General features: G+C 42.8%; 1 protein-coding gene across 1 annotated transcript; it reads right to left on the reverse strand.

Annotated features, from left to right (window-relative positions):
- Nucleotides 1-7978: 7978 nt before the first annotated feature.
- LOC116679184 (alpha-1-antitrypsin-like protein CM55-MS) lies at nt 7979-10194 on the reverse strand. The gene is made up of 5 exons (XM_032508879.1): nt 9600-10194; nt 9396-9466; nt 8964-9166; nt 8291-8438; nt 7979-8223 (listed from the first exon to the last, which is right to left on the reverse strand). Exons 1-5 carry the CDS (start codon nt 10177-10179, stop codon nt 8032-8034), a joined length of 1194 nt encoding a protein of 397 aa, XP_032364770.1. The 5' UTR covers nt 10180-10194; the 3' UTR covers nt 7979-8031.
- Between the last annotated feature and the right edge of the window lie 2764 nt (nt 10195-12958).

Raw genomic sequence — 12958 nt, forward strand, 5'->3', positions numbered from 1 at the left:
CATGGTTTTAAGGAAACTGATTGTACTGGAGGGATTTTCAGGAGTTCAGTATAATGTGACTGAGGAGTACGTGGGCTGTTAAATTACTCTTAAAGAAATCGGAGTAAAGGCCGATATTCATCATGTTATTTAAGTACATGCACTTTTGTACCACCAACTATCCTATTATAATTTCATATTCAGTATCCTAGTATTTAATTTATAGTCTGTGCAAGTGACTTTGCTGCTGTAACATTTGACGTGAGCAAAACCCTTTGAACCCCCTGAACAGGATTCACCTCTCTGCCTAACCCAGGAAAAACTCAATGAACATTGACCGTCATTACTCACTTCACACCATAGGAAGTTAGAGAAATAAGCTAAACAAGACCACAGATACTCATCAAACCCCTTACCAAAACTTAAAACTGTACAAAACATGTGAATCTCCCTAAACAATTGCCCCAGTCCTGACTCAGAAAGACCCAACTCTTACCTCTCGACCAGAGAAACAACTCGATGCTAATTAGCTCGACCAACTGGTGAATACCAATTAGCCGTAAAGTAACTGAAGTCTAACTCAAACTGTGGACGTGAGGGTGGAGAGAGCGATGACCAGAACTGAACCTCCAGCCCTCTTTAAAGGACAGAGAGACAATCAAGGTAATGTGGACCAGGTGTAGACCAGCAATCAAGCTAATGTGGACCAGGTGTAGACTAGCACACGTCTTCCTGCCTCCTACCAGCTCACATGAGTGGGAGGGGACATCACCATTGTTTTGTGTGTGTGCATGATTGTGTGTGTCTGTCTGTGTGAGTATGTGTTTGTTTGTCAAGGCTTATTATCTTGGTTTTGTGAAATAGCCATCTGGGGCCTGTTACACAAAACTAGGATAAGGGATTAAGCCGGGATATTCAAGTTACCCTGGATGAATTTATCTTGGACTTGGTTGCACAAAACCAGATTGACTTAAACCCAGCCCAGTAACCATGGAGATTTATTCTTTGCGGCTAGCCTGGTACAGAGCAGGCCAACAGCCGGGCCCACAGCCGGGCCCACAGCCGGGCCCACAGCCGGGCCCACAGCCGGGCCCACAGCCGGGCCCACAGCCGGGCCAACAGCCGGGCCAACAGCCGGGCCAACAGCCGGGCCAACAGCCGGGCCAACAGCCGGGCCAACAGCCGGGCCAACAGCCGGGCCAAGATTAATCCTGGAGTCTCATGTGTCAAATCAGCTGCCGTCTGATCCCAGATAAACGTGTTTAACAGTTATTCCGTTGTCTTCTGCATGTGTTCTGCTTTATTTTTATTAACATGCATTAGCCTACTTGTCACTATTGTTGTTGCTAGTTTAATTTAAACCCTACTACAGCTGTTTAGATGTTAGAAATGGTTGCACTGGCACCCTGATGCGGAGCGGGACTTTTCCCGGTGGGACGGTAGTGTGTCAAGGCTGCCTGGCGTGCGTCCGCTGCCCAGTGCCCGGTGGCCGGTGCCCGGTGGCCGGTGGCCGGTGCTCGAAACCCGTCAGGTCCAGGTGCTTTCCCACTCTGCATAGAGCTTATTGCCTGTGATATTTCAGCATTTGTTATGGGGGCATCGAGGAAAGCTCGGTCTTCTGTACTAATTTTTGGTAATTCCAGGCCATTTAGAAAGATTTAATTTCGTCTGTGCTCACGGAGGTTTGCGATGTGTAAAGTTCCTCATAGTATGCCTCTGACGAAAGACTAATTTCAGGAATTGCCCTACGTGCTGCTGCCTTTCTAAGTTGATGACACAGTAATTTTCCTGCTTTTTCGCCGTGTTCATAGTATGATTGTTTTGTTTTATGTAGTAACCGTTCTGTCTGTTTTATGGAAAGGTTATTATATTCTGTTTGCAGCAATAACCGTTTTTTATAGAGATCAGGAGTAAAATCCTGAGCTAAACCGTTGTCAGTGTCTGATATCTGTTGGGTTAATTCTATAAGATGTTTGGTTTGTTCTTTTTTCTTGTGAGCCGCATATGAAATAATCTGTCCTCTAAGATAGGCTTTGAGTGACTCCCATATAGTGGTAAATGACATTCCAGGGGTGCTGTTGATCTCTAGGTAAAGGTCAATTTGGTCCGAAATTAGTTTATGAAATGACCTATTTGCTAGCAAAAGTGTGTCAAGTTGCCATGAGCGCTGAGGCGTGGGATTGTTTGGGAATGCCATGTCTAACTGGACAGGGCTGTGGTCGGAGATCACTATGGCGTGGTACTGGCAGTTAGTTACCAAGGAGATGGTCCTGTCGTCAATCAAATGAAAATCAATTCTCGAGTATGAAAGATGAACTGGTGAGAAAAAAGAAAACTGTCTGGTAGTGGGATTGGAGTGTCTCCAGGGATCGAATAACTTGTAGGATTGCATGATCGACAACAATAGCGCACTTGATTTAGAGACAGATTAACTTTGCCTGGTGCTAGACTTGTCTAGTGATGGCTGTAGAGTACAGTTGAAGTCTCCCCATAATATTGGCAAATGTGAATTAAGATCAGGGAGTTTACCAACGAGGCTAGAAAAGAACTGAGGGTTGTCCCAGTTGGGACCATAGAGATTGACCAATGCAACTAAGTTGCCAAATAACTTCCCTGTCACAATGATAAAGCGGCCCTTATTATCTGGTATTTCATTGCCAGACACAAATGGAACACCTTTCCTTATTAGTATCGCCGCCCCCCTGGACCTATCACCATTGTTTGAGTGGAAAATCTGGTCGATCCAGCCTTTCTTCAGATTATTGTGCTCAGTATCCCGGAGGTGGGTCTCCTGAAGAAACATAATATCTGAACCCAGTGATTTTAAGTGAGTAAAAACCCTGCTGCGTTTGATAGGATGTTGTATCCCTCTAATATTCCAACTCATAAATCTGATTGAACCCAAGGTTGTGGTATTAGCCATTCTCTAGATCGGGGGTTCCCAAAACCTTCAGCCCACGACCCCCAAGGTAACGGTGCAAGTGACTTGCGACCCCCCCACTATAAACGTATATAAACATTGCGCGCAACCGCGCACGCGCTATAGGCGTGAAAATCAAAAGAGCTGTTCCCTTTTTAGTAATTTAGCCACTAGTTTTATCTTGTGTTAAAATCATGGCTAACGTATGCTATTTCTAATCGTTTTAAAATTTTTATTTTATTTCTGGAAATCAACTTGCGACCCCCCCCTCTCTGGCTCGCGACCCCCCTGTGGGTCCCGACCCCCACTTTGGGAATCACTGCTCTAGATGAAGTGTAAACCTATATCGTCCCCAAGACAGAAGTAAAACTATAGGTGAAACGCAGGACCCTGCCACGGCATATATATATATATATATATATATATATATATATATATATATATATATTGTGTAGCTAACTTAAATAGGAAGAAGAAGAAATTGTACTATAACAAGAAAATTACAGAAATAAAACATGACAGCAAACAGTTACGGAATACATTGAATAATATATTAAGAGGAAATAATAAATCAACTCCAGCTTATTTAGAAAATGAAGGTGATTTTCTTACTAAATCAAGTGATATAGCAAATTGTCTCAATGATTATTTCATAAATAAAATAAATAATCTTAAAAATACTACAGAGATACACAACACGGATTTGTCAAAAACATTGATAAATAAGATCATGGAAGATAAAACATGTAGCTTTAAATTTAAGAGTGTAAGTGTTTGAAAAGTTGAATTACTTCTGATGAATTGTAAAAACAAACCACCTGGTGTGGACTATCTCGAATATAAATTGATTAAGCCAATAGTTTCAATCATTGCTCCTACTATTGCTCATATAATTAATGTGTGTTTTACGGAAAATATTTGTCTGCAAGCATGGAAAATATGTAAAGTTGTGCCAATACCAAAGAATAAGAAAATGCCTTTCTCTGGATCAAACAGTAGACCAATAAGTCTATTACCACTTCTTGGTAAAATAATGGAAAGAATTGTTAATGAACAGATTCAGTTTTATTTTTTGAAGAATAATTTAATTACAGTTTCTCAGCATGCATACGGAGGAAAACACTCAACAGCCACTGGCCTGACTCAGACGGTTGATGACTGGTTTAAGGATATGGACGAGAGGAAAATAATAGGTGTTGTGATGCTTGATTTTACTGCAGCATTTGATATAATTGACCACAACTTACTGTTAAAAAAATTGGAATATTATGGTTTTTCACAAACCGTATTTTTATGGATGGAAAGTTATTTGACTGACAGGAGACAATTAGTTTACCTCAATGGAAGTTTTTCAAAGGTAAGGCTTGTGAAACATGGAGTGCCTCAAGGAAGTTGTCTTGGGCCACTCCTTTACACAATCTTTACTAATGATTTACCCTCTGTTTTAGATAAAGCGAGTATTTCAATGTTTGCTGATGATTCTACTGTATATTTATCAGGAACTAATATTGGTGATCTAAATACCAAACTACAGAGAGAGCTACAGTCAGTGGTGGACTGGATCAGGACTAGATCAGGACTGGATCAGGAGTAACAAACTGATTCTCAATGGCTCTAAAACTACCAGTTTAGTGGTTGGAACTCATTTCTCTTTAAATTCCAAACCGAAACTTGAACTCAGAATAGAGCAAACTTTTGTAGAGCAAAGAGAAGAGGCTAAACTTTTGGGTGTGATGATTGACAGTAGACTGTGTTGGGACAAACACGTTCAAAAACTGGTAACTAAAATGGGCAACACCTTGTCGGTTATTAAAAGGTGTACAGGCATCTTGACACCACAGACGGTTAAACAAGTCCTTCAGGCTTTGTTTTTTTTCACATCTGGATTACTGTTCAGTGGTGTGGTCCAGCACTTCAGCAATTAATATGAAAAAATTACAAGTGATGCAGAATAAAGCGGCACGTGTGGCTCTGTCGGGGGGGTTTAGATCAAATGTTGATGAAATGCATGAACAACTCACATGGCTTAAAGTTAAAAATAGATTTGTGTATTCGCTAATGGTTTTTTTACATAACATTATAACAAACAAAACACCTTTTACTTTATACACAAAACTGTCCTTTAGTACTGCTACACATCATTATCCAACAAGGCATGCAGTAGGAGGAGTTTTATTTTACCTAAAGTGAAAACCAAATCAATTCAACGTTCAGTTAAGTACAGAGCAGTGTGTGAATGGAACTGTGTGTGTGTGTGTGTGTGTGTGTGTGTGTGTGTGTGTGTGTGTGTGTGTGTGTGTGTGTGTGTGAATGGAACTCTCTCCCAACAACTGTTAAACACAACTCTCAGTATGGCTTTAAAAAATCACTTAAGACATATTTATTTCAAAGGAATTAAATATTTAATATAAAATTAGTTGGTACAGGGCTTTTGTTTTGTTATTGTATTTCTTAAAATAGATTAATCTATTCGGAGTAGTGTCTTTTGTTTAATTCTTTTCTATTAATTGTGTTAACTGTAAGATTTACTTATGATTTGTATTTTTAAATGTATGTATGTGTGTGTGTAATGAAATGTTATGAGTATTGTCAAGGAAAGATTGTAGGACCCCAGCAAGAAGAGCTTTTAGTGAATACTGAAGCTAATGGGGATCCAAATAAAACAAACAAATCTATCCAACACCGGCGCCTCCGCTAGGCCGAGCTCCCTCTGGAGCTGAGATGGCGCCTGTGCAGCTGTCACGGCTCTCCGCTACTCCCACGATCCTGATATTATTCCTCCTTGACTCTAAGTCTTCACATTTGTCCTGTAATGATTCCGACTGAGCCTTGAGAGGCTCCACTTCCCGCTGCAGTGTAACGATATCATGCGTACACGAAGACAGACATCTCTCCATCTCGCCAGTGGTGCTTTTCAACGTGGCTAGCTCTGTAGTAATCGAGTTTTGATAACATAACATAACATTGGCGACATAACATTGATGTCGCCTCTGAATCCCTCCATTTCCTTTTCCAGCACGCTTCTAATCTCCGACTTGATTATATGACCAATATCATCACGAAGCGACGTGAGCAGATCTTGCCTGAAAGCTTGAGTGGTTAGCGTCACGTCAGCTGGGCTAGGTTTATCACCATGGTCTGGGGATGAGCCGGGACCGCTGGGCCTCGTGGACAGAGCAGTCGCGTTGCAGGATTTAGTAGACTTGACAGCCATTGCTTTTTCGTAGGCTGACGTGCAGGAGTATTATACAACGTTAAAAATTCAGATAAAGAAATAAATTTCGTCGAAAGGTGCCTTTTGTACAGAATTTAAAATAAAAGTTCTGCGGAGCCGGGTCGGATGCGTCACTCCATAGCTTGCTCGCTAGTCAAAATGTAGGAACTCTTGTGCCAATCGTAGACATGTAACTATGGAGTCCATCGGACGTAAACTTTTGGCTCTGTTCACACCGACTGCAGAGGAAATCACCATAGCAACAAGTTCTGACACAAACACCTATCATGAGACTCTTCACTGTTGGCTCTATACACGCTAAATGTACTGTTTTTTAAATGGAGTCTGGTTGGTTTAGAACTAGCTACTTCCTAGCTGTTTCAGGGTAACAGAAAGGTCTTAAATAGATTTTTTTTTAGGCGCAATGACTATTTTTTCTCATACTTATTATTCCGTCTGTTTTTTGTCCCGCTACTAGTCCCGGAGCGTTGCCAACACGCACACACACAATACATCAAAACGTGTGTCATGATCAGGAATGGGGGGCTATGACTTTTCAAAGAGATTTGCTGCGTGGGTTTCACAAAATCTGCAAAAAAGGTAAACTTTTTCTCATAGACTTTAATGAGAAATCTTTTGGGAAATTACTCAACCCCCCCCTCTTCTGGACCGTGCTGTACCGCCATACTTTAACGTAGAAACATGATTAAAAGTTTAAACCAAAGACAAGACGTTGGCCTTTATTGGGCTGAATGGACGTTCAGAAGTTCTGCCACAAACACACCTATCATGAGACAGCTCCCTGGAGGCCGTGTTGTCCTCTCTTTGCTGGACATGTCAAAGTAAAGTCAACTCAGATCAGCTGTTACTGATATTAACTATAGACCTGTGGTGACCACGGCCTTTACTCAACCATTGTCCATCACCATAGCAACAGAGGGAGAGAAGAGGGAGAAGTGGTGTCATTGGTCAACTAACGTGTCATGGACTAACTGACCAACTGACTCCTGACCTCAACACTACCAGCTGTTTCCAGAGACGAGACATGAAGAGGAAGGAGAAGTGGTATTGGTCAGCTACCCGGTCACAATGGACCACACCCACCAGGCTCCATGTAAGTAAACACTCATTTTAGCATCTTAACACACTTCAAAGTCTACAGAAACTAAATCAAACTATGAAAAGCTCTTTTCAGTCTTCGCTACACTTTTCCCACCATGAAAAACTCCAGTATTGGTGTAACACACTTTACATGTGAAAAACATTTGCGCTATATACACAGTACTTTTATAAATGAAGTCTGGTTTTGCACTAGCTACATCAGCAGTTTCTGGAAAAAACATCTTAAATACATTTTATAAAAAGGTGTACGGTCTTGTATTTAACTTCTAAGACATTCATTCCAAATTAACCCAGTCTCACTTTTACAAGTCCTAAGTCACTGACGCATCATACAGCATTCACGCTAGTTATGACCTGCCAACTTATAAAGAAACCTTCCTCTAACATTTTTATTAGCCTCAACATCTAAACCCTCCGAGGCAGACTGACCCCAAGCGTTGAGGTTGTTTCTTGAGAACACACAAGTCCATCAGAACTCACCAGTCCAGTTTCCAAACTGATTGTCCTGCCTAGAGTACTGTATGCATTTATACTTCAACTTAAGTAAAATTCTGTGCGTTACTTGTACAAGTACCATTATTTGAGTAAAAATTTTATACCCAGAACCAGAGTTCTCCATAAAGTTGCCATCATGGTCGACCTTAGTGTATTTCTATAATCTGATCCATTATCGATTACCAGATGCTCGTTATGTTGATCATACATTATATAACTACTGTCAATAAATCAAGAGACCAAAATGTTTTTGACTCCTTTATTCATGAGATGCAACAGCTGAGCTAGGACACAAAGACCATCAGAGGGTCGGGTCGATGATCTTGCCCATGAAGAGGATTTTCTCCGTGTTAAATTCAATGATGATGACCATGAACGGACGGTTGAACTTCAACACAGGGGCCCCGATGGACGTCAGTTCAGGTCTGGCTGCTGAGACTGCTGCTGCGTCGGCGCCGGTCTCGTCCACATCCAGCGTCGCTTGGTGCAAAACCTGCAACGCAGAGTCAGTGAGACGACAGGCGGATGAATGTGTGAAGTCAAACAGTCTGGTTTCTTACCTCTGAGACGAGCAGTCCTCGCACCTCGGAAATGCCTCTGAAGTTTGCACGGTCACTGAACATGTCCGTCATTCCCATTTCTGACAGCACATCGTTCAGGTTGTAGGAAGTCTTGATGGAGAACTTGGGAATATATACATTTTGTCTCCTGAAACATGGGGGGGGGGGGGGGACAGACATTCAGTGAAGCCACTAGGGAACAAGCTTCATTTGGCCATCAGGGCCTTAAACAAGGATATGCTGTAAAAAAAAAAGAGACGCCGACTATTCTAAGTGTGTGACAACATTAATGATGGATCCCACAGAGATATACCTTTTAGGTAAAGAGTAAGATCCTTTTAGTTTAACATGAAACAGAAATCACCATCACCAAACTCCATGTAAATAATCACTACTTTTAGCGTGTATAGAGCAGCATATCTCCACATGTAAATGGGTAAATTAAGAGTTTATTCCAACCAGACCAGAGTGGTGACTGAACAGTGGAAAGATGAACCAAGACGGCCTAAACCAGAACTACAAACCAGCGAACAACTATAGACAATTAACCTACAATGGTTTCCTGTTCTTACCAAATGGGACATGAGCCCCGGTCTCTTGGGTGAGTCCTGAAGTACCTTATTCAGTGTCAACCTCCCACATATTGAAGCATAAAAATCCAGATTCTACCAACCTGGGCTTGGTCTCCATCCTAGCCTTCAACCATTTAGAGACGAGGTCCTGGGAGATATCGTCCTCCAGCGTTGCCATGTCGTCAGGCATCATCAAGAGCATGGAGTAGGAGCCGGTGAACGGGAGTTGAAGGATCGTGGTCTTCAGCTTGAGGTCTCGGTAGGTGCGGAAACTTGCCTCCATATTCATCATGAGGACCGGAACCTGGACAGTAACAATTTAAACGTGAAGACAGAATGAACGATGATGCGTCATTGGACTGGGACGCCTGCAACCTGGTCTCGTCAAAAACTCATTAGGGTGTTACAACTATCAGGTTGCCCCCAAATGGGCATGAAACTGTCGTACGTTTCATAATTTAATTCCCATCAGGCTCCTGCTTCAGGTCTGGCTATTACTGTGACGCAAGATTTCTTCAAAATAAAGACTGAACCTGTGTGTCGTCGTCCACGTGGAAGTGGTCCTGCTCGGTGAGGTTAGGGTCAAACCGAGTCGCCCACGTTCCTGTTAAACCACGAGCAGAAATAAAACAACTTTTGGTTTGATATGTGCAACATAACCTCAGAACATGTGAGCAGATCTTCCATTATGACATCATATCACAGACAGACTAGACCTGAACCCAAGACCTTCTTACCTTTGTAGTAAATGTAGCTGATGAGATACATGACTGTGCTTGGATCCAGGTTTTCCACCAGCTGGTCAATCTTCCCGTTGGTCTTCTCCTCCACGTACTCATTGATAGTTTCAGCACTTTGTTCGGCTTTGGTGAAGTCCACGTTGAACCCGTCTGCGTAGTACGACTGCTTCAGGGTCTGCAGGAACTCTCGCTTTGGCCTGAAGCGGTTGTCCAGGTACACGGCGGTCCCTTCACTGGAGTCCCCCTGGAATGGGTTGTTGGCCCCCTGGAGGAGTGTCTTGAAGGCCTGGTTCACATCTTTCTGGGTCAGGGAGTTGCTGAAGCCCAGACCATTGAAAATCTGGCGGAGCGTCCTCCCCTGCGCTCCCACGGACAACGCAGCCAAGGCGGTGGACACGCAGATCGGGGAGAAGAGGATGTTCTGTCCCTGGGAGTCGGCGTGAGCTGCTAGCTTCCTGTAGAGGCTGAAGGAAAACTCCCGGTTGGCGTCATTCACCAGAGAGACGCTGTTGGCGCTCTCCACGCAGATCACCGCTGAGAGGACCCAGAGAACCACGGCTGTACGCATCCTCATCATGAACTAAGACAAAAGATTACAAGTTCAGCTCCATGGTTTTAAGGAGGAAACTGATTGTACTGGAGGGATTTTCAGGAGTTCAGTATAATGTGACTGAGGAGTACGTGGGCTGTTAAATTACTCCTAAAGAAATCGGAGTAAAGGCCAATATTCATCATGTTATTTAAGTACATGCACTTTTGTACCACCAACTATCCTGTTATAATTTCATATTCAGTATCCTAGTATTTAATTTATAGTCTGTGCAAGTGACTTTGCTGCTGTAACATTTGACGTGAGCAAAACCCTTTGAACAGGATTCACCTCTCTGCCTAACCCAGGAAAAACTCAATGAACATTGACCGTCATTACTCACTTCACACCATAGGAAGTTAGAGAAATAAGCTAAACAACACCACAGATACTCATCAAACCCCTTACCAAAACTTAAAACTGTACAAAACATGTGAATCTCCCTAAACAATTGCCCCAGTCCTGACTCAGAAAGTCCCAACTCTTACCTCTCGACCAGAGAAACAACTCGATGCTAATTAGCTCGACCAACTGGTGAATACCAATTAGCCGTAAAGTAACTGAAGTCTAACTCAAACTGTGGACGTGAGGGTGGAGAGAGCGATGACCAGAACTGAACCTCCAGCCCTCTTTAAAGGACAGAGAGACAATCAAGGTAATGTGGACCAGGTGTAGACCAGCAATCAAGCTAATGTGGACCAGGTGTAGACTAGCACACCTCTGCCTGCCTCCTGTCTGTCTGTGTGTGTGTCTGTGTGTGTGTGTGTGTGTGTGTGTGTGTGTGTGTGTGTGTGTGTGTAATTAAGTGTGTAACAGGCCGTGCCATCCCATGCTGCAGATCAGATGGAAACTGGAAGTCCCGCCCAGTTCCTGGAGGAGGAAGCCGATTGGTAGGGCGAGCTCAACTGACGGGCCAATCAAGGAGAGCCACTGAAGTCTTCCACCAGTTAAAGAGCCTGATTGGCTGCAGCTGCCAGACCAAGAAACTGTGTGTATACTGGGCAATAGCAGCAATGACTATTGTTTCTCATACTTGTTATTTTGGCTGTTTTTTGTCCCGCTACTAGTCCCGGAGCGTTGTCAACACGCACACACACAATGCATCAAAACGTGTGTAATGATCAGGAATGGGGGGCTATGACTTTTCAAAGAGATTTGCTGCGCGGGTTTCACAAAATCGCCAAAAAACAGCAAACATTTCCTCATAGACTTTGATTGGAATTTTTCACAAAATCGCTCCAAACCCCCCCTCTTTGGGACCGTGCTGTATCTCCATACTTTAACGTAGAAATATGATTAAAAGTTTAAACCAAAGACAAGACTTTGGCGTTAATTGGGCTGAATGGGCGTTTTCCTCAAAATTTCCCCAAAATCCCAGTTTACGTATCGTCCTGTTTTCAGACCGTCTCAGATTTTCCAATGTGTGTGTATGTGGTGGATGGTGAGAGATGGGGGGGGCTGTAGTATGGATCTCTGGAAGTTTCCCAAAGAAATGGCTCTCTCTCCTCCAGTTGTCAGTCTTCAGACATCATGGTTGGTCAAAATGTAGGAAATCTTTTGCCGGTTGCAGACATGTAACTATGGAGTCTATCGGACGTAAACTTTTGGCTCTGTTCACACCGACTGCCGATAGATACTAAGTTACCGGTAAGGGTATTATACTGAACCTGTCCTGTAGGGTAACATTACAGCTTGTTTCTACCTGATGATGAACATCTGTCCTGTAGGGTACGTTACAGCTTGTTTCTACCTGATGCTGAACATCTGTCCTGTAGGGTAACATTACAGCTTGTTTCTCCCTGATGATGAAATCTGTCCTGTAGGGTAACATTACAGCTTGTTCTCCCTGATGATGAACATCTGTCCGTAGGGTAACATTACAGCTTGTTTCTACCTGATGATGAACATCTGTCCTGTAGGGTAACATTACAGCTTGTTTCTACCTGATGATGAACATCTGTCCTGTAGGGTAACATTACAGCTTGTTTCTACTGATGATGAACATCTGTCCTGTAGGGTAACATTACAGCTTGTTTCTACCTGATGATGAAATCTGTCCTGTAGGGTAACATTACAGCTTGTTTCTACCTGATGATGAACATCTGTCCTGTAGGGTAACATTACAGCTTGTTTCTACTTGATGATGAACATCTGTCCTGTAGGGTAACATTACAGCTTGTTTCTACCTGATGATGAACATCTGTCCTGTTGGGTAACATTACAGCTTGTTTCTACCTGATGATGAACATCTGTCCTGTAGGGTAACATTACAGCTTGTTTCTACTTGATGATGAACATCTGTCCTGTAGGGTAACATTACAGCTTGTTTCTACCTGATGATGAACATCTGTCCTGTAGGGTAACATTACAGCTTGTTTCTCCCTGATGATGAACATCTGTCCTGTAGGGTAACATTACAGCTTGTTTCTACCTGATGATGAACATCTGTCCTGTAGGGTAACATTACAGCTTGTTTCTACTTGATGATGAACATCTGTCCTGTAGGGTAACATTACAGCTTGTTTCTACCTGATGATGAACATCTGTCCTGTAGGGTAACATTACAGCTTGTTTCTACCTGATGATGAACATCTGTCCTGTAGGGTAACATTACAGCTTGTTTCTCCCTGATGATGAACATCTGTCCTGTAGGGTAACATTACAGCTTGTTTCTACCTGATGATGAACATCTGTCCTGTAGGGTAACATTACAGCTTGTTTCTCCCTGATGATGAACATCTGTCCTGTAGGGCAACATTACAGCTTG

Source organism: Etheostoma spectabile, unplaced genomic scaffold (assembly GCF_008692095.1).
Source record: "Etheostoma spectabile isolate EspeVRDwgs_2016 unplaced genomic scaffold, UIUC_Espe_1.0 scaffold00009714, whole genome shotgun sequence".
NCBI classification, from domain to species: domain Eukaryota; kingdom Metazoa; phylum Chordata; class Actinopteri; order Perciformes; family Percidae; genus Etheostoma; species Etheostoma spectabile.

Bases quoted from the DNA above. Each gene is read 5' to 3' on its own strand.
- LOC116679184 (XM_032508879.1), bottom strand. From the start codon at position 10,179: ATGATGAGGATGCGTACAGCCGTGGTTCTCTGGGTCCTCTCAGCGGTG. The intron at 9,467-9,599 runs GTAAGAAGGTCT...GTGGTTTAACAG, and splicing joins CAGCTACATTTACTACAAAG to GAACGTGGGCGACTCGGTTT. The intron at 8,224-8,290 runs GTAAGAAACCAG...TCTGCGTTGCAG, and splicing joins GAGGACTGCTCGTCTCAGAG to GTTTTGCACCAAGCGACGCT.